Source organism: Tenrec ecaudatus, chromosome 4 (assembly GCF_050624435.1).
Source record: "Tenrec ecaudatus isolate mTenEca1 chromosome 4, mTenEca1.hap1, whole genome shotgun sequence".
NCBI classification, from domain to species: Eukaryota; Metazoa; Chordata; class Mammalia; order Afrosoricida; family Tenrecidae; genus Tenrec; species Tenrec ecaudatus.
The window spans coordinates 8636779-8664383 of NC_134533.1; the positions used below are offsets into that span (position 1 = coordinate 8636779).

Genomic DNA, 27605 nt, shown 5'->3' on the forward strand with positions numbered 1-27605 from the left:
GCGGCACAGGACCGGGCAGTGTTTCGCCCTGCTGTCCATCGGAGGCCGCCCAGAGTTTGGAACTGACTCCACCACAAACGCCAAGAGATTTTGAAGAAGCAGCTGCCGGGGAGGGCATCCTACTTGCCTTTCTCCTCCCACCCACCCACCTACCCCCATTCCTTTATGGGGCTCCTCTTATTCCTCCTGCCTTCCCATTTTGGGGGAGCCCCACAGCCCACTGGCCTGGCTGCCCGCTCCTGTCTGCACTGCCTCCAGCCCGCTGTGTCCTATTTCCCAACCCCTCTGCTCTCCCGGGGCAGCTTGGTGCATGCTCAGGGCCATAGGCATGGCCCGAGGGAGGGAAAACGTGTGGTCTGCCAGCCTCCTCTCCTGCAAGACGGGCTCCCTGGGGTGCTGCTGGGCCTAGAAGACCCGGGGTGGGGGGTGATGCTCTGCTCAGCAGAGAGAAGAACCGGCATGCCACGACTCTGAGCATAGCCGTCGTCATAGACCCTTTCCCGTTTCACGGAGCATCCTCACCCTGGTACGAGATTGGTCGCCGTGATTGGTATCTTTGAGCTGATTTTATGTTATCGAAAAGATGGGTGTCCTGTATCTGGACAGGGGCGCTGCTTTCAGGGCTTGTCTGGGCGCTCGCTGGGGTCACCGAGCCAACCTACCGGCAGCCCCTGCCTGACCCAGGCATCCCAAGCCCAGCAGGCAGGATGGGAAGGCCAGCGGGGGCGTGGCGAGCGGCGGGGGGCGTGGCGAGTGGCGGGGGCGTGGCGAAGGCGGGGCCGTTAGCACCTCCCTCGGCCTTGCTGGGCACTCAGCCCCACGGACCTGCGCCTTCTGCTTGGGGAGGCGGGCGCGCCGTCCGCAGGGGTCTCTGTCCACAGGGGCTCCATGCAGACCGCACTGCTAGAGCCGGGTGCTGTCAGTGCTGACCACCTCTTGCTGGTCGCCCCCAGCCGGCTTGGGCTTTTTCCTAGAAGGATCGAGCAGAGAGCAGTTGCATGGTGAAGCAGTGACAGGCTTGGGGATTTAAGACAGCGAGCCCTAGGATGTCTGGGGGTCCTGGTGGCTGGGTGGTTATGCACTGGGCAGCTACTTGCAAGGTCAGCAGTTCGAGACTACGAGTGGCCAAGCAGGAGAAAGATGGGACTTGTCTCGGACCCACGCGGGCAGTTCTACCCGGTCCTGTAGGGTGGCTGGCTAACTCTTTAGGGGAGCAGGCTGCCTGGTTTTCCCCCACCCCCACCTTCCTCATAGACCACAGTGCCATGAGGGCTTGACATATAATCGATAATGAATTAATGAAATCGTTAAGTCCCCGCTTCTCAGCCAGGCGCCCTTAGGCAAGTGCCGTCGCCTCTCTGTGCCTCAGTCCTCTCACAGTGAGAGTGGACGTCACAGTGCTGGGGACGGCCCAGGGCCGATGAGACATTCAGACAGTAGGGGAGTACGGCTGGCTACCCTGTCCTATGGGTTCGCTGGGGGTGGAGCCGACTCTGGGGTAGTGAGTGACTCATCCCCGTGAGTAAGCCTCTTAACATGACTCTGATGTTCCCCTACCCGGGGGCTTCTTCATGGACACGCCATCACACCCCTCAGCAGCATGCACGTACCGATAGATTTATAGGTAAGTACCGTATACACCAAACATCAGCGGAGGCACCTAATCTTACCACAAAGACTGCATAAAAAAATGTGCTAAAAAACTCAGCTTATCCATGAGTATATACGGTAGGCATTATTTAGCTAGATACAAAGGGGCTTTAAGAAGGTCGCAAAAAATGTTTTGAGAACGATGAGGGCAATAAATGTACAATGTGCTTGACACAATGGACGGATGGATTGGGATAACAGTTGTACGAGGCCCCAATAAAATGATTTTTTTAAAATGGAATGAAAAGATAATGGAGTTTTTCCATGAAGAGTTTTAAGCTCCCTCATAGGGGCCGCCGGTGGCGCTGTGCGGCTTGAGCTAACTGCACAGTTGTTGGTTCAAACCCATCAGCTGCTCCACGAGGGAACAATGAGGCTCTGCTTCTGTGAAGCTTTCCTGCTGTTGGTGCCAGGTGCTCTTGGGACGGTTCTGACTCACAGTGACCCTATGTCCCGGTCCCGCCCCCCTCACAAGAGTTCTTATGCTTGGAGCCATTGTTTCAGCCACTCCTGGAGGGTCTTCCTCATTTTCGATGCCCGGCTGTCTCCAGCTGCGCCCATGCTAAGCTGTCTCCCTGGCCCCGTAGGTGGCCCACAGCCCGCTGTGGGTGGGCCTGCCCCCACCTTTCTAGCCCAGGCAGAGAACACGCCCAGCCCCTGTCCAGTCCTGCCCTGGGCAGCCCCGGTCACTCACTGGCGCTCCAGGCTTTGCACGGTGTCGGGAAGGGGCAGCCCCTGGGTCTCAGGGACAAGCAGCAGGAGGAAGCTGGAGGCGATGGGCATGACTCCGTAGGAAAGGGGGGGCAGCAGGGGCAGAGTCTGGCGGGTCATCTTGATCAGGGGACCCATCACCCCTCCCAGGCGAGATGCTGTGAACAGGAGGCCTTCAGCCGTCATCCTGTGGGTGGAGGGAAGCGGGAGCTTGTACCACAGCTATGGGGGGGGGGGGGGAGCCTTGTCCCCAGGGACATTAGCGCAGGAGGGTCAGCTCCGGTGGATCAGGGGGTGCCAGGGAGGGAAAGCCAGGCTCAAGACCATCTCTAGCACCACTTGCTCTATGGGGCCCCCTTGGCTTTCCCATCTAGACAGGGGACACCCAGACCCCCTCAGAGGGAAGTCTTGGGGCCCGTGTGGGGAGGCAGGCAGGTCCCCTCATGTTCAGCTGTGTCCCCCTTAGACACCTGCCTGTCCTGTCCCTCCTCCTTCCTGCCCTGCGGGCACCTGGCTGGGTCCCAGCCTACCTCAGCGAGGTGGGGAAGAGCTCCATCCTGTAGAGGGCGTAGCAAGTCAAGCTCATCCCGAAGCAGCCCTTTCCCAGCACGGCCAGGACCAGGCGCAGGAGCTGTAAATCTGGGGAGCGAGGGGACCCCGTGAGAGCAGCCAGCGGGCATGGGCCTTCCTGCCAGGGGCAGGGGTCTTTCCCAAAAGGCTCCCATGCGCTGCCCTCAGGGGGCCCTGCCGAGGGACTAGGTGAAAAATCAGAGATCAGGTCAGTGGCGTGGTGGCGAGGCCAGCTCCGGGACAGGTGGGCAGTGATCCTGGCCTGCCCATGATGTCTGGTGCCCGCCTAGGCCACAGCGAGGCCTCGGAAGACCAGGAGCTGAGCCCCTTCCCTCTGACTGCAGGAGGGGCCCTGGCCCTGATGGGGGACCCTGGGTGGGTAGAGGAGGCCTGGTCACCCAAGTGCAGGCCCTGTTAGCCCCTGGCCGGGCCTCAGCCTGGGCCTCAGCTCCCCTCCCACCTCCTGGTTTAGGGTCTTTTGAATTGTCACTGGAGGGAAGGGCCTGGACATGTTGTCCAAGTTTTCATCTCTCATGGCCACCCTGTCTCCCCTCTCAGTCCCCCTGCGGGCCGTCTTTGCTGGGCGTCTCTGCTTTCTTCCCCAGGGCGGCCCTCGGTGTCGCCTGACCCTCGGCGCACAGGGCTCTGCTTCTTTGACAAGAACGGAGAAGCCCTGTCTCTGCCACAAGGAGCCCTGGTGGGTGTCGTGTTCTGCGTTGGGCTGCAAACTGCACAGTTGGCAGTTTGAAACCACCAGCCGCTCTGCGGGAGAAAGAGCTCACCGTCCCACCCTGTCCTAAGCGTCAGCATCAGCTCCATGGCGGCAAGGTTGGGCTTGGGTATATCTGTCTCGCCCCCTGCTTGCTGCACCCTGGCCTCCCCTCCTGCCTCCCTGCAGGCTTCCTCCCATCTCTTCAGCCCTCAGCCCGCGACACCCCAGCCAGTGAAGCCCCTGGTCACCCTGCTCCCCACCTTGGTCCCAAGATGCTTAGGGAGGGGACAGGATCTGAGGTGGGCAGAACAGACTGAGGCTCAAGGGGGGTAGGCCTGGAGAGGGGGAGAGAGGGGGCCCGGGCGTTTTGGCAGGGAAGCCTGTGACCTCGCTGCCAGTCCTCACCTTGTGGCACCAGCACATTGGCCAGAATGGAGACACCGGCCAAGGAGTTGGTGCTGGCGAGGGTCAGGCGTCGGCCGAAGACCTTGAGCAGCAAGGGGGTGGCAGCCCGGCCCAGGAAGTCCACGACTCCGAAGAGCACTTGTAGAAGGAATATGTCACTGCCCAGGTTCTGCAGGTCCAGGACCAGCCCGTAGTAGGCAAACGTGAGGGAGAATCTGCAGACCGAGCCAGGAAGTAAGTGGGTTCTGGCCACACAAGGGGGAGCCCATGTCCTGCTGTGGTATCTACTCCCCCCCTCCAAGCCCTACAGGGCCCAGACCTCAAGAATCTCCCTGGAGGAGTCTCCCCAGGGCCAGGCTGGTCCTAGGACCCGGAGGACAGTGCTGTGGGGGCAAGGCCTGAGGGTGTCTGCTGATCCAAAAGAGTTACCCTTTTGGTTCTGGACCCCGCGTCTAGCCCTGACCCATGGCCAGGCCCCTGATCTTCTAGTCCTGAGCCTGGGCCAAGCTCCATCCTTAGATGCCTACTTCTTCCTCTCAGAACAGCGGTTCTCAACCTTCCTCATACAGTGCATGTGGTGGGGACCCCAGCCATCACATTATTCTCATTGCTACTTCATCACTGTCATTTTGCTACTGTGATGAATCGGGAGACCCCTGTGAAAGGGCCGTTTGAGCCCCAAAAGGGTCGCATCCCACAGATTGAGAAGATAGAAATAATCCTGGAGGGGGGTGACAGAAAGTAGGGTTTCTTTGGCATCTGGGGGTGCTCGCCTTCAGCTGGGCAGAGGTCCTGCTCTTTCTCAGGATGGCTTCCAGAGACTGGGCCACACAGGCTCTGTGTGTGTGTGTGTGTGTGTGTGTGTGTGTGTGTGTGTGTGTGTACGCGCATGCTCCTTCCAGCTCCTGAGACTCTGGAGGGGTGGCTGGGTCTCGCTGGGTTGGCAGCCTGTTTTGTGTGGACTTCTCTCCTGCCCCATCTTGCTCCCTCCCAAGAGTCCCCCCACCCCGCCTTCCCGCACTGAACTCCCTGTCCCCAACCTACATCGCAGAGCCCCGGCCCACCGCACCTTCTTTGCTCCGTGACTGAATTGGCAGCACTTGCGTTTCTGCCATTTGGAGGTGGAATTTGGATTCATAAGAGGCCACCTCCTGAGTGGACCCTCTACCATCCCTCCCAAGATTCCATAGAAGAATCCTGATCCAAAAGGGTTGGGGTGGGGTTGGGGGCGGGATGCAGAGGAAAATCTTCCATTCCCATGGAACCCCGCCTCTCTGGAACCCATGAGGCTGGATGGACAAAGTCCCAGAACTGTTGCCCGAGGTCATGTTTAAACCTCCCCCACAACAAAATCCCTCGAAGCCTCTTTAAACCAAACCAGACTGTCTTCTTCAAGAGCTACAAGTTGTTTGTTGTTTGTGCTGTCGAACCGGTGTGGGACAGAGCCAGCACCACCCGGTCCTGGCCCGCCTCACACTTGCTCTTAGATGGCAGTCACGGTGTCCGTCCATCGTGTCCTCCTTTTCGCTGCCCCTCCACTTTACCAAGCACGACGGCTTTCTCCAGGGCCTGGCCTTTCGCGATAGGTGAGAGGAAGGCTGGCCACCTTGCCTCGAAGGCGCATCGTGGCTGTGCAAGACAGATGTGTTGGTTCTTTTGGTAGCCCACGGTACTCTCGGCATCCTTCATCCGCACCACAACGTGTGGACCCTCCTCATCCAGTGCCCAACTGCACACGGGGGAACAAAATGGACAGCAATCCATTTGAAAGGCGAGCTTGGCACCTGCTGGCACAGTGGTTGCTTGTCTGGCTGCTAACTGCAAGGTCAGGAGTTCGAAACCACCTCCGGAGGAGAAAGACAAGGCTGGGAAAGCCCCAGGGGCAGTTCTGCCCCTCCTATTGGGTCGCAGTGAGTTGGAACGGCCTTGCTGGCAGGGTGTTTGGTTTTGAATGTCGGCCTCTAAGGGCGCAAACGCAGCGTGTCTGTGTGAGTCGGGGAGGATCCACTTCGGGGAGAAGACTGAGCCTGGCTGTCCACCGAGGCCATGGCGTGGGGCGTGCAGAAACTTGCACATGGGCGTGCTGTGTCACGGGTGTGTCCTGTTGTCCATCTGCTCGACCATAACAACCAAACGGCCCAACCCCACTCGTCCCAGAGCAGGGGCAGCTGGAGGGGCAACCCTTCCTCATTGTGTTCCCCGTCAGCCAGTGACAGCCCAGGGCCAACCAATGGCCAAGCAAAACAGCAAATTCTGCAGAGCCCCCATGGATTCTCGGAGTTAAGACAAGTGGCATTTGAGAGCAGCGGGCTCATGCTCCCAGGCCGGCAGCAACAACTGGGTTAACTGCCAAGAAGAGGGAACTGACAAGGTTAGCTGCCTGGGAGGCTGTGATTTGAATAACAAAGCTGCCACTTGGCCCCCTGGGAGAAGAGGAAGCCTGGCCCGGCTCCAGATTTAAAAGGGGGGGGAGGGGAGAGAAAGCATTTGATTCATTCATTATTCTAAGACTTAGCAAATGGCTTCCACTATACCAGCACATGTGGTCGGACAGAATGACAACCCCAGAACGCTTTACCACCCTTTACGAAGGAGCCCTGGTGGCGTCAAGGTGACACCTCCGGGCAGCCAACCGCAAGGTCGGCAGTTCAAAACCACTAACCACTCTGGGCAGAGCATGCAGGCCTTCTCCCGGAGGGGACGGAGGCTGACTCCAGGCAGCCCGACAGGACAGGCAGCACTGCCTCTGTGCGTTTCAGAACATCTAACTCTTTTAAGGGAATAGAAAGTGCCGTCTCTTTCCTTGTGAGCGGAGGGTGGTTTCAAACTGCTGGCCTTGAGGTTACCAGCCCTACGGGAACCCCATGGGAGTAGTTCTACTCTGCTGGAAGGGACACGGCGAGGCTGAAAGCCAACCCGAGTGCTTGGGTGTTGCTTGGACTGACTCTGCGTGTGCATGCATGTGCACGCGTGTGTGAAGGTGTACCTCACAAAGCGTGCGCCCATTCAAAAGTTCCACACATACCAACAGCTCCCGCCTCCTGCTCCTCGTGGGATCAGCAGTCTTGCGACCACTGCCTACATTATTTTACCCCCACTACCCAACCCCATCTTCCTGGAACCCTCCCCATGTTTGAGCTCATGGTGGGGGTGGGGTGGGGGAGTGGGGTGGAGATCAGACCCCACTCCAAGGTCAGTCTCCTCAGGGAGCTGAGCTGAAGGGTCATTTACTTGAAAGGCAATGTCACGATTGTCTGGGTTGGCCTCTGAACCATAGATTTGGGGGTTCACCATACCCCCCACCCCACACACACAAACACAGCAGAGCCAGTGAGTTCTGGTGTCTATAAGAATTTGAAATTTTGGGGTCTGGGCTCTCTTTGGGGGTTGTCTGGGCAGGAAAAAAAAGAGAGAATTTGAACTTCTGTTCCTCCCTTTGACTAGGTGTCAGCAGGGAGCCTGTAGGATCCTGGCTGACCCATTGGGCTGCAAATCAGCAGTGCCCAGCCCCCAGGGAGGCTTCCTTCTCCCAGAAAGAGTGGTCATCTCAAGCCCAGGGGGGCAGTTCTCCTGTGTCCCCCGGGGTGGGGGGGGGCGGGCATCCATTGCAACGGACTGCATGACAGAGTTTGGTGTTTTGAGAGGTCAGTCGTGATCAGAAGGTCCCGCACCATCCTATTCTCCTGGCCTCCAGGCCGTGAAGGGAGTGAATTGGACTTGTTTTCCTTGATCCAGAGAGTCCTGTGGTGGAGAGGTTAGCGCTGGGCTGTGATCCACAGTGTCAGCTGCTCGACGGGCCTTTCTACTCCGGTAAGGGGATAGAGTCTTGGAAACCCACAGGGGCAGTTCTACCCCGTCCTGTCGGGTCTCCATGGATTGGCACCGATTTGATGGCAGTGAGTCCTGATCCCAGCTGACCTTGGAAGGTGAAGGAAAATCAAACCCCAAACCCCTCCCTGCCCTGCAGCCGATACAGAGCATTTCCAAGACTGTAAATCCTTAGGGGAACAGGAAGCCTCTTCTTTCTCCCCAGCAGGGGCTGATGGGCTTGAACTGACAACTTGGCCGTGAGCAACACCAAAGCCTAACTCTCAGGGCTTTTAAAACGGATGGGGATCCCAGGACGCGGTGGATCCCCCAGGTGGCTGAGAGCACAGCACCCCCCCACTACCTCCACTACCACATTAAACACATTACTTAATCTCTCCGGCCTCTGCTTCCTCATCTGTGATGAAATGAACCTCGTGAACGGTCTCATCTCTCTCTCTCAGAGATTCGATGAACGTGGCCGCTAGGACTACTGCTCACCTCTGACCTGGCCTCAGCCTCAGCCTCAGCCTCCGCCTCATCCTGAGACCCCGCCCAGGGTCACCCTCCCGCCCCTGACCCTCCTGCAGCAGTTGCCCGGTGGCCAGGTGTGTGCACAACCTCCCTTCCCCACCTCCCCGCCAGAAATGCCCCTTAGACTCCAGCACATGGTGTCTCTTTCCTTTCTCCACTGAGAGACACCGCCCCTTTACCACCCCTCCCCCACCCCCATCCCCTGTGTCCCTGGGGAGGGATGACCTCAAATAGCTTACGTCACCACCACCAGCCCAGAGATTCTCCGGCGGAGCACGGGCAGGCGGAACAAGTCGAGCACGGACAGGCTGGTCTGAGCGGAGGCCAGCTCCTCTTGCATGCTAGATGTCAGCACCTTGTGGGGACAGAGAGCGTGGGGTGGTGCCCCTCCTGCGCTAGGGCATGGGGGCCAGGCAGGGACACTGGCCTGGACCCAAGTCTCTGCAGACTGGAGTCCTCGGTGAGACCAAACTCGGAACTCAAAGCATCAAGTCAGTTCTAACTCTATGGGAGCAATTCCATAGGAGTGGTTCCATAGGAGTGGTTCCATAGGAGCGATCCCATAGGAGCGGTTCCATAGGAGCAATCCCATAGGAGCGTTCCCATAGGAGCGGTTCCATAGGAGCGGTTCCATAGGAGCGATCCCATAGGAGCGATCCCATAGGAGCAATCCCATAGGAGCGATCCCATAGGAGTGATCCCATAGAAGTTCCATAGGAGTGGGGCAGGAAAGTTGCTTGTCAGCCCCCGGCTGAGCTCGCCTCTATAGACTTGGCCCTCTTAACCTGAGCAGCCAGGGGTCTTCTGCCCCAGCCCCAGCCCTCCTCTCTAGCCCAGATCTCCCAGGGCCTCCAGGCTGGAACCCCTCTGCCTCTGGCCCTTGTCACACGGGTCTCCCTGGTGGTGGTGCTGCTTGTGCCTCACAGAGCCCCTGACGGTGATGGTAGGAATGACAGCAATAGGGCTGGCGGAAGTGATGGTGGTCATCATGGTGGTGGGAAAGGAGTGTTGATCGTGGCTACGGGCACCAGGCTCTATGGCAGCGGTTCCCAACCTTCCTCATGCCACGACCCTTTCATCCAGGTCCTCCTGTGGTGGTGACCCCCCCCCCACCATAAAATGATTCTCGTTGCTACTTCATCACTGTCATTTTGCGACTGTGATAAATTGGGCGACCCCTGTGAAAGGGCCGTTCGACCCCCAGCAGACTGGCGACCTATGGGTTGAGAACCGCTGCACTATGGTGGCAAGGCTGTGGCAGTGGTAGAGGCATTGGTGGAGGTGGTCCTGATGGAGACGAGGGTGGATGTGGTGAACGCGGGTGGGTGGAGGCGACGGTGGCCATGATAATCCTGCTGGTGGTGAAAGTAGCGGTCACGGCTGGGTAGTGTGGGAGGGTTAGGACATGCTTGCTGGTGGGGCTGCTGTTGGCGTGGTGCTATGGACGGCGTTTGTGTGGGGACCATGGTAGTGCTGGTGGTGGTGGGAATGGGGTGGGTGGGACTGGGGGTGATGATAGTGTAGAGGGTGGCAAAGGCGATGGAATGGTCGGTGTTTGCAGAAATGTGCAAAGTGGTGTGGGTGGTCTTGGTGGTGTCAGTGGAGGTGGTGGTGTTGAGGGAGGTGGTGGCAGCCTAGGTGTGGGCAGAGATGGGGGTGTGGGCATTGGTGGTGGTGATGGTGGAGGTAGAGGCGGCGTGGGTGGTGGTGAGAATCCAGGTGGTTCCCACATGTCATTTCCCAGGTAAGGCCCCACGATCAGGGATGCACACATCAGCGTCTCACCTCTATGGTCAGTGTCTTGTAGGCCTCCTTGTGTCCATTGATCCTGGCCACCTTCTTGAGTTCCTGAAGGGCCCTGTCTGATTTGCCCATGGTAATCAGCCACCGGGCGGATTCGGGCAGCCACCTGGAGAAGAAGCAGGCGGCATGCTGGGTCTTGGCGTGCTTGGCGCCTCAGTGAGCTCCTTCTGGAGGAGGGGGTGGGAGGCATGGTGGGCAGTGGATCTTCCAGCTGCAGCAAGAGCGGGAAAGACAGGTGCTCTCCTGCGAGGCAGCTAACTCGGGACTGAGAGACGGGGGTCCCTGATGGCTCTGGAACAAAGATGAGTCCCCATGGACTGCCTCTTCCTCCTCTAGCCACTCCCATCTGCTTTCTTGGCTGCCAGGAGCCCACGCACCTGAGCCTCAGTCTAACCATTGGGCTGCCTGGCCACGGGCTGTCCCGGGGGCCGGCCTCTCCTCTGTGTTTCTGGGCCATTTCTGTGATGGAGAGGCCCCATGGTGCTTGGAAAACAACAACCCAATTTAAAGCCCTCCCTGCCAGGCCAAGTGACTTTACAACACCCCGTGCTGCTGCCCAACCTGTCCGGGACAGATGGGCAAGGGGTCTCCCAGAGTTGGCCCAGCCCAAAGGGGGCTCAGTTGCATTTGCAGGGGAGCTGGGAAGAGCAGACGGATGCGGTAATGAAAAAGCCTTCTCGCCTGGGTTCTAATCCTACATCTGGTCCTCACCAGCTCTGTGACTTCGGGCAAGTTACCTACCCACTCTGGGCCTCAGTCCCTCACCTGAAAAATGACAACAATAATAATGCTATCCTCATTAGAAAATGTGTTATAGACACCTGCTTCAAGGAACAGCACCATGACCTGCTCAATCAGGTGACTACACTCACTCCCATCGAGGCGATTCCAGCCCATTCCATTGCCATCCACTTGAGCCGGACTCATACCGACTCTACAGGACGGGAGGGGAGCCACCCCTTTGCGTTTCCAAGGCTGTACATCTTTAGGGGAACAGCCAGCCTCATCGCCTTCCTGAGAGTAACTGATGACTTTGAACCACTAACCTCAAAGTTAGCAGCCCTGAGCCATCCAAACCCAAATCAATCCCACTGCCGTTGAGCTGATAAGGCCGGCCTACAGTGACCCTGCAGAGCCCTCCCTGTGAGTTTCGGACGCTGTAACTCCTATCGGGAGTAGAAAGCCTCATCTCTCTCCCTCGGAGCAGCTGGTGAGTTCAAACTGCTGACCTTGTGGTTAGCAGCCCCACGTGTAACCACTCAGGGCAGTTTAATTGCCAGCAGGAGGCCTACTGCACATAATGGTGGGACGCTTCCCTCTGTACCTCCCGGTGTGTTAGCAACAAAGCCCCCAAAAGCCAGACTTCCTACCCTCTGCTCCTAAAACCACCATGCCTTGGCCTGAGCTTGTGGGGCCTGGGAATGAATGGGTGAGTCCTGTCATTCTGGGGCCCAGCCTCCCTCATGGGGACCTGCATGTGTGTCTGTTTCCTTGCGTCTCCCCTCCAGTCCTCACCCTGAGCTCAGGGTGCTGGGAAGGGTCCTGATGATGGATTTGCACCCCAGGGGCTGCTCGCCATGCAGCGCCCCCAGCTGGGGACAGGCTGTGAAGGAGCAGGCTGAGGGGTGCAGCGGTGCCTGGGGTGGGGGAGGGAAGGGGTGAAGCTGAAACTCAACTCCAGCCTGGGTGCAGTCACTGGGGGCTCCAGGCTCGCAAGAGAAAGTAGAAATAGGATTTTTCTTCTTTTGTTTTGTTGGGAAATGTCTCCTCCGTTTTACACATTGGCAACAGCTTACAGATGTTCTTTCGTGTGACCTTGGGGCCAACACAGGGCCATCCCAGCTGGCAAGAGCCCTAGCCCGCCAGCCGTCAGGCCTGGCCCAGAACTCTGAATTCCAGACACTGTCCCGCCCCCAGAGCCTCTAGGGACCATCTCCCTTCAGTGGCTCCGGATGATTCCAGCCTGGGGACAGCCCGGACCTGGGAGTGCAGGGGCAGCCTCTGGCCCAGGCAACCTCTTTGTCTGTGGTGGTTGCCTGGAGGAATAAGGCCCCGCCTTAAGGAAGAAGGCCCCGCCCCGAGGAAGAAAGCCCCGCCCCTAAGAAGAAAGCCCCGCCCCAGGAAGAAGGTTCCGCCCCTAAGAACCACCACCCCTCTGCCCCCAAAGAAGCCCCCGTGCCCAGGAAGAAGGCTCTGCCCTGCTGTGTACCAACCAGCTGGCCAGGAAGATGGCAAAGAAGGGCACTGCGGTGGTCAGCTGGAGCACCCTCCAGTCCCGCAGCGCGAAGGCCAGGCCGCCCAGGGCCATCTGGCCGGTGCTGTAGGTGCATCCCAGGATGGCCACGGCGACAGTCCTCCTGGGCGTCGTGGTCCACTCCACCACTGAAAGGCACAGGCAGGTGTGGCCGCGCCACGTCCGCCCCCCCTCCGCCCCCATGCCCCAGTGCGCGTGCGTGCTGGGGCCATTCACTCACTGAGCGTGGTTGAGACCATGATGACGCCGGCCAGCGCGAAGGCGTCCAGGAAGCGTAGGCCGCAGTAGACAAGGAAGCTCGGGGCGAAGATGGCGCTGGTGCTGCTCAGGGCCATCTGCAAGCAGCACCAGCTCAGCGGCAGCTTGCGCCCGAACCTGCACGGGACACAAGGCTGGTGCGGCCCCCGGCGAGGGGGCGGGGGTCCCGAAGCAGGGTGGGCCTCGCTCTCCCAAGCCGCCGAGCCCCACGGTCACCGCCTTGGGCTTTCTCATCGGACACCACTGGCCCTTCCCTGCCCGCTGCAGCCCTGCCCTTCCTGGGGCAGGTGTCTGTGCTGTGATGCCCCCATCTGTGGAGTGGAGGGGGAGGGGCGCCGTGCCTTGTTGTCACCAGGAGGCCAAGGACTTCAGGCTGGGGCAGGCAGTGACCAGCTAGACACAGGTGGAGCCCTGTGTGGCACGGTGCAGCTGCAGTGCCTGCCCCAGTCCCTGGTGTAGAGACCATGAAACACTGGGCTGCTGGCTGGACCTCACTGCCTCGGAGCCAAGTGGGACTCATAGTGACCCCTGTAGGACAGAGGAGAACTGCCTGCAGGGGGGAGGGGCTCAAGGGTGTGTGCTCCAAGGTTGTCCGTCTTGACGGACTTTCTCCTGAGAGGCAGCTGGTGGGTTTGAACCACTGACCTTAGGGTTAGCCGTACCATGCCTAACCCACAGTGCCACCAGGACTCCTTGCTTACCAGAAGGTTGGTGGTTTGAACCCGTCAGTGGGTCCGAGGGCGGGAGGTGTGGCAGACAAGTGCAGATTAAGGAATTTGATTTGCCACACCTCCGGGGCAGGTGTCAGGGCCTCGCTGACCTGAGGGAATGGAGGTGCTGGGCTTCTAGAGGTTGACATTCATCTGTGCGTGCGTCAGTCCGTCCGTCCGTCCATCCATCCATCCATCCATCCATCTATCCATCCATCCATCCATCCAACCATCCAACCATCCAACCATCCATCCATCCATCCATCCAACCATCCAACCATCCATCCATCCATCCATCCATCCATCCATCCATCCATCATCCATCCATCATCCATCCATCATCCATCCATCATCCATCCATCCATCCATCCATCCATCCATCCATCCATCCATCATCCATCATCCATCCATCATCCATCCATCCATCCATCCATCCATCCATCCATCCACTAAGTGTGTACTAACTGGTCTGGGTGGCAGGGAGAACCTGAGGTAGGGGAGGGTTATGGTGGGGGGAGAGGGTCTAGGGTCCAGGAAATCTGGGAGCTGCAATGGGGATCTGAGCTGCAGGGGGAGTCTGGGATGGATGAGGGTCTGGGAAATCAATAGTGATTTCCCATCCTAGACCCCCAGATGGAGCAGAAGGGGAGCTGGTGGGCCCTGACAGGGGGATCCGGACTCGCTGCGACCCCACAGGACAGAGTAGCACTACTCACTGGGTTTCCTAGCCTGAGGTCTTTATGGGAAGCAGCCCTGCTAGCCATGGCCCCGGGCAGATAGATGTGGCAATCTGCTTCCCCAGAGACCATCAATACCGTAGTGCACAGTGTGTACTCATTAAAGGGCGGGGGACCCTGGGAGACAGACACCAAATTCCGGAGCGCCACCTCAGCAGAGCCCCAAGCACAGCAGGTGCTGGCCGCAGGCTGAGCTGACTCCGGGGGTACCTGCAGGGACACTCACCGGTCAGAGAGAAGGCCCCACACGGTGGATCCCAGCAGAATCCCCACCATGTAGATTGACTGGCCAAGGGGCTTCAGGTGTTCAAACTGGCATACCAGGTTCCACTGCGGGAGAGGTGAGTACCGGCTCAGGGTGGCAGAGGCAGGAGTACCAGCCAGGAGCACCTGGTCAGTCTGGGTCCTGGGTGCGGGTGCCTGGCCCCTGCCAGCAGTGTTTCAGATTCCTACTGCTGGGCCTCAGCAGGGCGCGGGGGCTTTGGCCACCCTGCCTCGGACGGTGGAGCCAGTGTTAATGCACGCGAAGGACACTGGAGCAGCAAAGTCTTTGTGAAGAGGGCAGGACAGTGGGTGCAGTGGTGGGAGGTTGTGGCCAGTGTGGTAAAGTTGGGGAGGTAGGGGGCAGTGGGGGCAGGAGAAGGTCATTGGAGGCAGGAGGTGGGCAGTACAGGTCATTTGAGCATGATGTTGGGCAGTGGGGGACAGTAATGCTCTCACTTGGGTATGGGGGTGGGAGGTAGAGGGTGGTGGCCATTAGAGGGCAGTGGTCAGCCGTGGGGTCAGTGACGGTCATTTGAGCAGGGTGCTGGGCAGTACAATGTAGTGGTCAGCAGTGGGGGCAGTGGGTAAGCCACAAGCTTGAACTTGAGCCCTGCTGATGGCTAGATGGGTGGACCTGGCTGAGTCTTATGAGCCCAAGTTTTCTCATCCAGAATGTGGGGCCCATGGGGGGGCTCCTCCCACCAGGTTATGAACAAAGAGGGCCCAGTGGCTCTGCTCACAACTGCCATGGTCCCCAGGCCCGGCTTCGTACACCTGACACCACTCCCACCACTGCCACCTTCCACAACCATCCCTGTGTTCCCTCTGCCCCTGAAGAAGGTGCTCAACCAGCAAGGGGACCCCTTGGAATGCAAACCAGTCTCCACTCTTGTCCTCAGTGCTCCTTGGACTTCCTGGTCCATGAAAGAGGGAAACCCAGCCCTCCTGCCCTCCCAGCTGGCTCTGCCCGCTCCAGCTCCACCTTTGTCCTGGCAGGCCATCTCCCCCACCTGCCCACAACCCACCTTCCCAGCTCAGCCTGCCTTTCCGCCCCCAGGCGGGGGAACTCAGGTGCAGCCCGTGCCTGCCTGCAGGGCACAGAGGTACCAGTGCAGCGATGCTCATTGAGGACCTAAGTTGAACTGCATTGCCTGCTCTCTGTGCATCCTGGGCCAGGTTACGTAACCTCGTTGTGTTAGGGGGTGCGACAAGGGAGGTGAGAACAGCCTCCCCCCTTGTAAGACAGCGGTGAGCCGGTGACTGGGGCTGCGGTGGCACTTACAGAACACAAGGCGACAATTCACTTGGCTGTTCCATCCACAGGGACCCAGCCCCCCTCCCCCAACCCCTGGATACCAGCAGGAGCAGCCTCAGAGTGGACCACAGTCCCTACTCCTTGGTCCTGGGCTCTGGTTCTGGGGCTGGGAAGGAGGTGGGGGCTCGAACCTGGGTGACGGTGGTGGAGGTGAAGGTACTGTGGTCGTAGACCCAGCCGTCCACGCACGGCTCCGTGGCGGCCTCGCTCCAGTTGGCGGCTGGGGTGTTAGGGTCCAGGAGCTGCCACTGCGGGCGTTGGAAGCGGCGACACGTCTGGGGCACCCCGTGGGGGCCGGGAGGGATGGAGACATTCAGCAGGGCTTCCAGGGACAGGTTGGAGAGCACCCTGGAGCTGCTGTTGTCCAGCGTGGGTGCCCAGCAGCGGTGGCCCGGGCTGGCCGCCGTGAAGTTCTCCAGAAGCAGGTGAGAGGGGACCAGGACGCTGGGGAGGAGGAGGGTGATGATCTGTAGGGTCTGGAAGCGGCCTCTGTCCCCCACTAGTCCCAAGAGCTCAGCGAACGCCATCGGCAGGGCTGCTGCCACCCACGGGCAGGGCCTGGCCAACCTGGACGGGAACCTGGATCAGCAAGAATCTCGTCTTTGCCTGAGGCCTAGCTGGGTGGGGAAATCAGGTGCGCAGCGACCAGTGGGTCAGTCCACAGACAGCCTGAGGTGCTTGGCAAAAGCTCCTCCTCCTGCTATAGTCACCTTGGATGTCCCCGTGCTCTTGGGGGTGCGGGTGGGTGTGGGGGCGTCCAGGGAACAAAGTTCAGGCTGCCTGGGCTGTCTGAGCTCCCAGGGCACAAGGACCAGGGTCTGCTCCCTGCTCAGGCCCTCAAGGTAAAAGATCAAGCAGGGTTTCAAAATATAAGATCTCTGCTGCGATGTTACTGAATTACAGTGGTAGGAGAAATAGTAACGCAGCCCTCGCCTCCGTTAAAATTTAATCTGTGTGCGGGCCCCCGGATGTGGGTGTGCCAGGCAGGTTGGTGTGCCAGCTTCCAGCGCCCCCCCCCCACGGGCCTTTGAAGTCAAGAAGCCAATTGGCCTTACCTCCCCGCAAAGGTAAGTTCAGAACACCCAGCACACTCACCGCCACCAAGTCGATGCCAGCTCCAGACTGGGACTCTTTACGGGAGTAGAAAGCTTCATCTTTCTCCTACAGAGCGGCTGGTGGTTTCAAACTGCTGACCTCGTGGTTAGCAGCCCAGCGTGCAACCCACGGCGCCACCAGGGCTCTTGGGCGGGTGCACATTGTTCAGAGATGGACCACTTACCAGAGGGTTGGGTGAATGACAGAAAACCAACAGTGGGGGCTAGCCGAGAGCACGGGACCTGCTGCCAGGGGAACGCTCAAATGAGCCACAGGCTGTTTCCACCAGCTGTCGTTAGGTGCAATTCGGTCAGTTCCGACCCATGGCGACCCTCACGGCGGTCCCTGTGTCTGAGCCCATTGTTGCAGCCACTGTCATCGGTCTCCCTGAGCGAGGGCCTTCCGCTCTCTCCTGGCCCCTCTGCTCGCCCAAGCAGGACGTCCTTCTCCAGTGACTGGGTTCTCCTGACAGTGTGCCCGGCGGCCTGAGATGAAGCCTCCCCACCTTGCCCGTAAGGAGCACACAGGGCTGTGCCTCTAATCATATCAACCGCATACTACACACCAAGTGTGGGATTATAAAGAGACTTCCCCCCAGCTCTGTCTCCCCCAAAGACATGTCAAACATTAGAGGCTGTTTGCCAGCAGGTGGTGGGAGGTCAGGTGCTTAGAGACATCCTCCCTGAAGGCAGTAGGTTGCCAGACAGGTAGGCCCTGCTCCCTGCTGTTACGGACAAAGGCTACATCTCCCAAGAGGCTTGTGACCATTAGCTTGGTTCCTGTAAGTGGGGTTTACACCCTACTGATAATGGTTTCTGTGGAGAACAGATCAAACCAGCTGTTACATCCAAAGTTAGGCTGCCATCCTGAATCTAGGATCCGCCCATCTTGTCACATGTGTACCCCTATTTTTTCCTCTTCCTAGTGTGTGTCTATCCCTAGACTGTCGCCCTCTCATTGCTGTATAACCTATAGTGCAACCCCTTCCTGAGACGTAGGTCTTTACCTGTAATTAGTGAGCTTGCACACCCCCCAAATACATATAGACCTGGGTTAGCAATGAAGAGCTCTCTCTCAGCTCCTCCCTTGGCCTCTCGTGGATTCCCCCTCTCCTCTCCATCCTCGCTCCCCTGTTCCCTTTCGCCTTGTCCACGCTCCACGTGGACCACCAAGTGAGGCTGAGGTGAGCATGCTACTGTGAAATGTGTCTGACTCCATCATTTCAATCCCTCTTCTATCTCTCATGCTCTCGATGACTTTACTATAATCTTTATGTATCTCAGCCATACAATTGTGCCTATTGAATCTGTGGTTAGTGGTGGGGAGCTGGCACCCCTACCAGCCACAACCAAGCTGAAAATTAAACCCAATGTGACCAAGCCGATGCCGACGCCTAGCAACTTACCGAACCAGGCTAGACGAAGTCTCGCCAGCCTTGCCTCTAAGGAGCCTTCTGGCCGTACTTCTTCCAAGACAGACCTGTTGGTTTTTTGGGCGGTCCACAGTATGTCCCAAATACTCTTTTCCAGCAGCGTAGTTCAAATGCAGCACTGGGTCTCCGGTCTTCCTTGTTCAATGTCCAGCCTGCTAAGTCCAGTCGACGTGTGTATCACAGCCCTCAGCGGCTAACCGCCTCACCCAGCTTCCACACCCCAGGCAGGCACCTGTGTTCAAACCCACCCACCAGCTGCTCCTCGGGAAGCCGACGGGGCCCACACGCCATGAGTTGAACTTGCCCCATGGATGGCAGTAGGTGGTGATTACTGTGCCGGGGGGTCAGAGGCTAAACACCAGGCAGAAAATGTGCGTGGAAAGGCATGCCCGCCTGCCCGCCCAGAGCTGCGGAGAGCATGGAAAGTTTGCATTCGAAGGGAAGATCTGGGGGCGGCAACCACACCCACACACAGGCTGTTTGACTTGTGAATTTGGAGCAAGCCCTTTGCTGTGGGCTGCACGGAGGCAGGAGAGGTCAGTGCCCCTCAGAAGAAAGGCCCCTGCGGACAGGAAGTCAAAGGCGCCCGCGAGTGGACAGCCCGGTGGCTGCGGTGCACACCAGGGTGAGGAGCTGAGTGAAGCCGAGGTTGGATGTGTTCCATTGATATCTGTTGTCGGCCTAGCCCATATGGGGCACAAGGATGAGGGGGTGGGAGGGGTTGGGGTGGGGAGAAAGAAGGAGGAGGAGAAGGGAGGAGAGAGAAAGGACTGGCTGGCCTGGCGGGAGCTACAATTCAGGACCAGGCTGTGTCTTTTCTGTGGTACGTAAGGTCCCTGTGAGCTGGAACTGACTGGGTAGCACCCAGCCAACTCAAACAGGAAGGGATCTCCAGCCCTTTCTTCCGTGGCACCATGGACCAGGGTGGAACGTTCAACCTCTCAGCTAGGGCCATCGAGTCAGTTCCGATTTCAGGGGTCTGCAGCACAGAGGGGAACTGCCCCATGGGGTTTTCTAGGCTGTGGTCCCCCCGGCAGTGCTGTGGGTTACCTGTTCAAATCCCTCGGCCTCTCTATAGGAGAACAGGAAGCCGCCTGCTCCCACATACCGGAACAGTCTCCGGAGCCCCCACAGGGTCTGTCGGTTGGCGGTTTCAGCCCCTCCCGGGCCAGATCCCCAGGCCTGCGAGGTTGTGGGCTCAGAATGCTTAACCCGTTCAGCCCCAGGCCTCCTTTTTCAGTGATGAGAGACTGAAGGGTTTGGTTTTGCTCTGCGACTCTTGGGCAGCTGGCAGCCTGACGCCATCCCGGATGACAGCCCATTTCACGGATGACAGTGGTGAGAACTGGGCTGGATGGTGCCCCCTAGCAGGCCTGTGCCCCAAAGCTTTGGAAGGGAGCCGAAGTGGGCGGTGGGGGGGCATCAGAGTCGCCCCACATGCTGTTCTGGGTCCTCCTGAGCCTGGCAGCTCGGGGAGATGGCTCACAGACGCATTATTTGGGGAAGATCCTATTTTTGCGGTTGGGGTTCTCTTAATTAGATGGCAGCTTCCCCCGGGGAGGAAGGAGTCCAGGCTGTGTCTTCTGGGTGTCCTTTCGAGGCCCTTGGTGAGTTCTGGGCTGAGCCGAGCACGGTGAGGACGTGAGAAAAGTGATGCCTATTACCCAGTGTGCCCGGCCTGGCCCCCAGATGGATGTGAGGAGCAGGGCTTACACACACACACACACATACACACACACACACACGCCCTCCCTGGGCTGTATTGCCCGAGTGCAGAGCTGACCACACCTGCACCCTCACAGCAGCCCAGGAGAGAGGTGCACGGGCGAGCCCCACTACCAGGGAAAGCAGGCGGCTCGCCCACAGACACAACACAGCAGAGCTGGGATCCTCACCAGCCCACCCAGCCCAAGCTCTGCTCGGTGGCGCCCGGCTGGGGACCCTGCAGCCTCCAGCCTATCTCAGCCTTTGGCCAGGAGGCTCACTTCCAGACGGAATCCCAGCAGGATCTGGGGCAGCATTAAGGCTACAGGGGCTGTGTGTGTGTGTGTGTGTGCGCGTGTGCGCACGCAGGGGGAGAGAATTCACCGCCAACCCATCCAGATCGAGAGAAGGAAGCAGTTGGGTCAGTTCCAGAGGGGAGCTGTGTGTGGGGAGGAGAGGGTGGAGGTGGGGAGGTGGGCTTCTGAACCCCAGCTTCTAGGACTCCCCAGAGAGTAGCCAGCCGGGAAGCCGGATCTCCAAGCCCGGCTCCTTCCTCAAGGCCTCCCGGGGCAGGAACTCATTATGAATTTTTAAATAGCAAAATGGGGAAGCAAGGTGGGGAGGGAAGGGAGCCTCGGGAGGGGGAGCAGCTGGGCGCAGGCGGGGCCGGAGTTTGGTGTTGGGAGGACACAGGCTGGAGCCCCATCCACACCTGGGTTGCCCAGACTGAGCAGGTCCAGGTCCTTGACCTTGAACCCTGACCTCTCCCCTGGACCCTGTGTTTCAGGCCTGTGACATGAACCACAGGACCCCTGCTGGTCAAAAGACAGTTTCTCAGGCCTCTTGCTTTTGAGCGGGGCTGTGCCCTGCCCAGAAAGGTGCATTTGAACACAGGTGCCCACCTGGGGTGTGGAAGCTGGGTGAGGCGGGGCTGGGAGGTGGGGGCTCCATTTCTCTCTCTCTCTCTCTTCCCTCATGTTCCCTGCTTTCCTGCCCGTTGCTGGCCACGGATAGCTCGCAGCAGCAGCAGCAGGTCAAACCTCCCGGATTTGCCAGAAGGCGCTCGGAATCTCCAACTGACTTCCTGCTTCCAGGCCAAGGAATTTTGACTCTGTACTTTCCGATTTTGCTTTTATTTTGTCCCTTCTGGACTGGCTGGGGACAGGGCGTGGTGCGGCTGCTCTGCCACCCGCTGGTCACACCTGGGATTGCAGCCTTTCCAGAGTCAGGTCCATGGAGGGGGTGGGGGTGAGGGGGTGGCTGCTCTCAGGTGCCCAGCCCCCAAGGGCACCTCCGGGGTGGGTGACCCAATGAGGCACGGCATAGAGAGGCTTCTCCGGGCTGACCTCCTAATTGGGAGTGAATGCCCTGCCGGATTTTTCACCGCATCTCGTGTGAAACTGCACTCTGGGTAATCTTCCACCGAGTGACTATGGCCCGTGACTTCGGGGTGGCCATTGTCGCCCCAGAGTGGCTGGGAGGGGCGGCTGGTGTGGGACCTGCTGAGCAGGTTGGGGAAAGGAGGTGGGCACGTCTGACTGAGCAATCCGTCTTGGTCCGAGGTGCTGGTTCCCTCTCCATCCCGAGAAGTCGTGTCAAGCGACGCCCTGTTCTGGGCAGGTTAGCACCCCGTCCCTGCACGGACTAGCCAGGCCAGAGATTCCCATGGTCAGAAAACAACACGGCTTGCGATGCGGGGAAAACAAGAAGGGATTGTCTCGCCCAGGGCTCCAAAGGCCACATATAAATTCACCGTTAAGAGTCGCCGTGCACCCGGTCATCTGTGGGCTCTGCTGTGTCGCTTCGGACGCACTACTTGAGTGAGCCTCTGCCCGGTGTGGTCCTGACATTGTGGCCGCCGTGTCCACCCACCCCACTGAGGTCCTCCCTCTATCGGCTGTCACCGTTGACCTTCGATGCTGGGGCGCTGCGCCGATGCTCAGTGACAGAACGGAACACACTGCCCGGCCCCACGCCGTTCTCCCAACTCCTGGGCTTGGAGCCGTCGTTGCAGCTGCTGTTGGGCCATCTCGTTGCAAGGGAAAAACAACAAAGAAAACCAAAGCCCCTCACCGCCACCGAGTCCATTCAGACCCTGGTGACCCCGAAGGGTGGCGTGGAGCTGCCCCTGTGGGTTCTGAGACAGTGACTCTGGAAGCGTATAGAAGCTGCTGGTGGCGTGCTGGCTTCCGCCCACCCTGTAAGCCACTCGCCACCAGGGCTGAGCCTAAGGGTTTGTGTCGACGTGGCTGCGCATGATGTCCTTCTCTAGGGACTGGTCCTCCAGATCACATGTCGCAAGAACACGGAGACAGCCTCATCCCCTCACTGGGTGTGTTTCTTCTCAGACAGAGTGGTCGGTTCGTTGGGCAGGCCGCGGTTCTGGAAAGGTTCCCTCTTTCTTTGGCCTGGCTTTTTCGTATCCAGCGTCACGCGCACAGGAGGTGATTGGGTACACCGCGGCTCGGGTCAGGCACACCTTGGTCCTCAGACTGATGTCTTTGCTGCCCCACACGCTTAAAGCCAGGGTGTCGCACGGGCGGCCCGCGGCTCGCACGCCCCGGGGTAATTTTTTTGTGGTTCGCGATGCTCCGAAATAAAATGAAAATAGAAAATATTGTTATGAAGAAAATAGCGCTTAGGGGAGATTGAGGCAATACCGTACACACAACGAGGCAATAACTTGTTAGCCCTTTAACTACTGAAGACGAGGATGCACATGGCCCCGGGCCTTTCCTGGGGGCCTGTGGACGTGTGTAAACGCGCTGACTCAGTCCGGCGATGTTTGGAAGGATGTGTCTGCCACTCAGTGTCACGTCATGTAAACAGATCCCAACAGCGACAAGGTTCAACAGAGCACTCGGGGCTGTGCTGTCACGAATCATCCCTAGCGGCAGCGCTCGTTGACATTTTTAGAGGGAAGCCATTAGGATTGTGCATCACGTCTGTCAGCCGTCCAACAGTTTGTGTTTTTCATTAGTTACTTTGTTATGTTTTCTGGTCACAACATAAGAGGTAAGTGAAAACCAGTAGGAGGAAAGCGCCGGCAAGTTGTGGGTAAAATGAATAGTTTTAGTTTTATAAATACATTAAATAAAGTAAATGTTTACATAAAGGCAATTCTATAGTGTTTTAATTATCCTATCCACATTCCTGAATCCTCACTTCAAAATATGCATTTAACACAATTTGTAAATGCGACGTGGCCCGCGTCGCCCCAATGGCCTGTGTTGTCGTTGAGTTTGACGGCCCTGCCTTAAGGAGTAGGTTTGCCCAGTGCAATGTGTGTGAGTCCAGGGAGCCCAGAGAAACAAATCCCGAGACACTCACGTGCGTGAAACAGAGAACTTTACATAACGAGTGAAGCACACTAAGAAAACATCCCAGCCACGTCAAGTCCGTGAGTCCAATATTAGCCGTCTGTCCAATACCAATCTATAGAGTCCTCTTCAGACTCATGCCAAACATGCAATGACGCCGAATGCAGGAAGATCCCGGGCCAGTGGGTGGAAGCCTTGTGGACCCAGTGGCGGTGGAAGCATCTCAGCGCTGGCGTGGGCTCCACGTGGCTCCTCCAGCTCCAGGCTCCGCGTACCTCCAAGCCTCACCACAGGACGGCGAAGCAGAGGGTGTCAGCGAACCCGGCCTCCAGGGAGCTAGTCGCCTCCACATGAGGTCATCCAGCTGCGGCCTGACTGACAGGCTGGACTCCACGCCTTCGCAAGTGGACACCAGATTATGTAGCTGCCACGCAATGCATTGTTTGTTTGCTTTCTTTTCTCTTTGGGCGGACACTTCCACGAGCATGCGGTAAGGAAGCGCACTAAAACCCCAAAAGCACGATTTTGTGATTCTTTGAACTTTCACTTAAAAATATTTCACTTAAAGAATTTCCCCTTCAAGCTCGGCGAACGATGGAACGGACAGACCATTGCACTTTCAAAACGAATGGCCACATCCCGTTTCCGGGAAGCATGAAAATATCCTGGCTTTTCAGAAATTCGCGATTGTTACTGCTCAGGAGACGCCCGCCAACAGTCGGAAACGGGGTTCACAGGTCCTGAAGCCTCTGTTCGTCAGACTCGAGCCGGCTCCCGCCATCGAGGGGATGCCCACTCGACAGGGTCGAGCTGCCCCTTGCGGGCAGAAAGCCTCAACCTTTCTCCCTCGGAGTGGCTGGTGGTTTAGAACTGCTGGCCTAGCGGTTAGCGGCCCGATGCCCGCATGGCGACTAACCGGAGCACTCAATTCCTGAGCCCACGCCACGTAAGACACTCCAGTTTCCCTTCCCTCAGAGGCCTGACAGGGCCGCGGTGAGTCAGTCAACTCGGTGGCAGCAAGTGTGGGCGCCTTCGGAGTTGCTTTCCATGTAGGCTTGTAAGATGGAGTGGGGTCATGAACAGACCCCTCTCAGGTGGCTTCCCCCTGGAACTGGCTCAGCTGCTCCCCCTTTGCCCATCCCACCCTCTCAGCCTCGACTTATGACCCCAGTTCTGAACGCCAGCCTTGGGCAGTGGGCGGCGAGCCCTGTGGAGACAGCACTGGGGCCTCAGGCTGAAAGCCAGGCAGAAACACGTGCCTTTGGGAAGACGTGTAAGTACCAGCCCACCCCATGTTCTGTCTTTTCTTTTCCACTCGAAGTCTCGGCGTTCGGACCCAGCTGGGGCCCCTGTTGGTCCCCTGCCTGCCCTCCTGGGAGGCTCTGGGTGGGGAGAAGACGATGGTCTTGGCAGGGACTCCCCAGGGAGAGTGATGAGACCCTCGAGGTCCGGGGCACTGGCTGCGCTTTCTGGGCACCCCCCTCGGCACCTCAGTGCCCATCAGGAAACCAGAGCCACCTGCACTTGCCTTACAAGCAAAGCCCCCCCAGATGGAGGAAAGGCTGAACAGTGGCCCGCCCCTGCAGCGGGATCCTGCACACCCAGGAAGTAACAAGGAGGCCTTCTCAAGACGTGGACCAAACCAGGGCCCGGTCGGCCAGACGCCCAGCAACGAGCGTCCATCATAAAAGGACAAAGCATTAAGGACACCGTGACTCTCAGGAAAGACAAAGAAGCAAAATTCTGGACGGAAGACTTGGAAGACGAGGGGGAGGTCAGGGCAGGGCAGAGCCAGGGCATTATTGAGCGAGGGCGGCGGGGAGCGGAGGGGATGAAAGAAAACTAAGCGCCACATTTACGGGAGGTTACTGATCGTATCTGATGGGACCAAAAAATAAAAAACTAAATAAGTATGCTCTAATATTATTCTTACTATTTTAAATTAAAAATGAGAGTGTAGGTTCCCAGCCTCCAGATTCCTTCCCCGTTGGCTGGAAACAACTCTCCGAGTGATTCAAAGGGAGGAAACGCAAACTCGACGGGGCCTTGGATTCTTAAGGGACGGATGCATCCATGTCCCACAGACGGGGGTGTGGGGCGGGGCAAAGGCCACGGAGACGCCTTGTGAGGCATCAGATCACCGTCTGCGAGCAGGCCCGGTGGTTCCAAAGTCGGCTCCAAAGTCCGCTGTGGCGGGACCGCACCTGGGCCTCCCGCCTCACTTCCTCCCTGAGGCCACATCTCTGTGTCTCATTCCGTTTTCTTTTCCATCCCCCCATAAGCGCCAGTCCCTTCTTCCGTTTGACGTTCAGGCCTCAGCCCTCAGACCTCGCACAGTCCCACAATCTCCTTTCTGCCAAAGCAAAACCAAGCCCGGTGCCTGCTCTGATTCGTGGGCTGTGTGTCAACCTGGCTGGGCCCGCGGGCTCCCGCGACAAGATCTCCGTGCACAATGAGGTCGCACCAGCATGGGACCTTCTGGGAAGCAGCCAGGCGTGCGTGGGGAGAATGTTCTGAATGGCGTCTACTCTGTCGGGGGCATGTCCTTCATCTGGTCACAGCCTGGATACCGTTGGGGGTAGAAGTTCCTTCAGGGGGTGCGGTCACCCCCTGGATGTCGAGGGCATCCACTGAGTGTGTGGAGGCTCGCTCACCCCCACTGAGGGATCGGGACCCCGAGTCCGGGTTCCACGACCTGTCGGGAGGAAACCAGCCTCCACCAACCGAAGGGCCAGAAGGCGCAAACGTGCGGCGGTGAAACATAAAGAGCACAGTCAAGCCATAGAGGATAAGGAGACAGGAGAGAGAGAGAGAGAGAAATAAAGGAGCCAGACGCATTGTATGGTAGCATGCTCACCTCAGCCCCTCTCGATGGGCCACGCAGCACCAGAAGTGAGGGCGAGCCGTTACCATCTTGGGACATTTATGGGGAGCCTGAAGACCTGCACATTCAGTAGCTACAAGGTGGTGGTCCCACATTCAAGGTCCCTGAGCTCGCAGGTGAGGACACTTAGCCCCCACATTGGGGGAAGGTACAAGGAGGGATTGGTGTCACGGCGGGAAGAGAGAGCAAGAAGATCGTGTCTGCTTCCATAGGGAGATCGAATCAACCGTGTGCTCACTTTAAGGCAGCGAAGCTGTTAAGGGGACAATCTGTGGGGACGATCTTTAAAGCAGGATCATGCACTTGGACTTTCCCTCTAACTTACCAAAGTGGAGGCTTTCCTGCCGTGGAAGACCAGCTTTCCTCTGTTAGAAGCTAGGGAATGGAGTCCGAGTCCCACTCCCCTCAGTGTCTGTTTCCCACAGGCCTCCTGTTCTGTTACTGCTGCCCATCTCAGGAGTCATCGGTGGACCGCCGACCCCAGATTCACTCAGCGTGGCCTCCGCCACCCAGGTGTGGCCTCCCTGCTTTATCTCCCTGCGTCCTGTTGGTCAGCCCCGGATGCAACCGCAGTCAGAAGAAGCCGTCAGCGTCTATCTGCCCCCATTGACTTGAACCGGAGTGGGCTGATTTATATCTACGATGGTGTGAGCCCCTTCCCGAAACAAGTCTCTGTGTAGACGTGCAAGCATCAGTGGGTTTGCTTCTCTAGGGAGCCCCGTGCCAACTCACGCCGCCCGGGCTCGTTTGCAGAGCAGCACGTCCTGGGCACGCTTCTTGGTTGTACCGTCTACAGAAGCAGTGCACCAGGCCTTTGTTCCGGGGCTCTGGTGAGTGACTTCACATCGCCAGTGTTGGTTCGTCAAGTGCAAACGATTTGTGCCTCCCCTGTCCTCCCGCGTGGGCCATATTTTCATAAGCCCCCATCTAAGCTGACCGCATGGGCTTTTCTGGAGTGGGGTGATGAAGGGAGTCTCCTTAACTCAATCCTTCTTTCTTACAGAATGCCATTGTTAAAATTAAAAAAACAAAAAGACTCCTAAAGAAGAAAAGAAAAGCCACCTGGTCGACGGTCTTCAGTCCACCTGGTCGACGGTCTTCAGTCCACCTGGTCGAAGGTCTTCAGCCACCTGGTTGAGGTGCCATCTTCCTCCGGCACCGAGGCCCCCTGGAGGATCATGTGCTCAGCAACCTTCTAATCAGCTATTTTTCCTAAGTGATGCCAGTGTACAGTCCAAATGGTGAGACGGCAAAAAAAGCCCCTTCCTCCATCACCCACCCCTCCTCCCTGCCGCAGAGGAACACCCCCACAATGCACATGAGGGGCCCTTCAAAAGCATGTGGAACTATTTTAAAAATTCGGTTTTCCCGTGAACTTCTGTGTCTCCTTACACAGGCACTGAGGAGTTGTCTTTCTGAATTGGTGATCCGTTTCTCATG

General features: G+C 58.2%; 1 protein-coding gene across 1 annotated transcript; it reads right to left on the minus strand.

Annotated features, from left to right (window-relative positions):
• Positions 1–903: 903 nt before the first annotated feature.
• SLC22A11 (solute carrier family 22 member 11) lies at positions 904–16257 on the minus strand. The gene is made up of 10 exons (XM_075547540.1): positions 15862–16257; positions 14378–14481; positions 12667–12821; positions 12406–12574; positions 10175–10298; positions 8629–8744; positions 4049–4263; positions 2892–3000; positions 2345–2548; positions 904–970 (listed from the first exon to the last, which is right to left on the minus strand). Exons 1-10 carry the CDS (start codon positions 16255–16257, stop codon positions 904–906), a joined length of 1659 nt encoding a protein of 552 aa, XP_075403655.1.
• Positions 16258–27605: the final 11348 nt, after the last annotated feature.

Bases quoted from the DNA above. Each gene is read 5' to 3' on its own strand.
- SLC22A11 (XM_075547540.1), bottom strand. From the start codon at position 16,257: ATGGCGTTCGCTGAGCTCTTGGGACTAGTGGGGGACAGAGGCCGCTTC. The intron at 12,822-14,377 runs GTGAGTGTCCCT...TGTCCCGTGCAG, and splicing joins TGGGGCCTTCTCTCTGACCG to GTTCGGGCGCAAGCTGCCGC. The intron at 12,575-12,666 runs GTGAGTGAATGG...TGTGCCTTTCAG, and splicing joins CATGGTCTCAACCACGCTCA to TGGTGGAGTGGACCACGACG.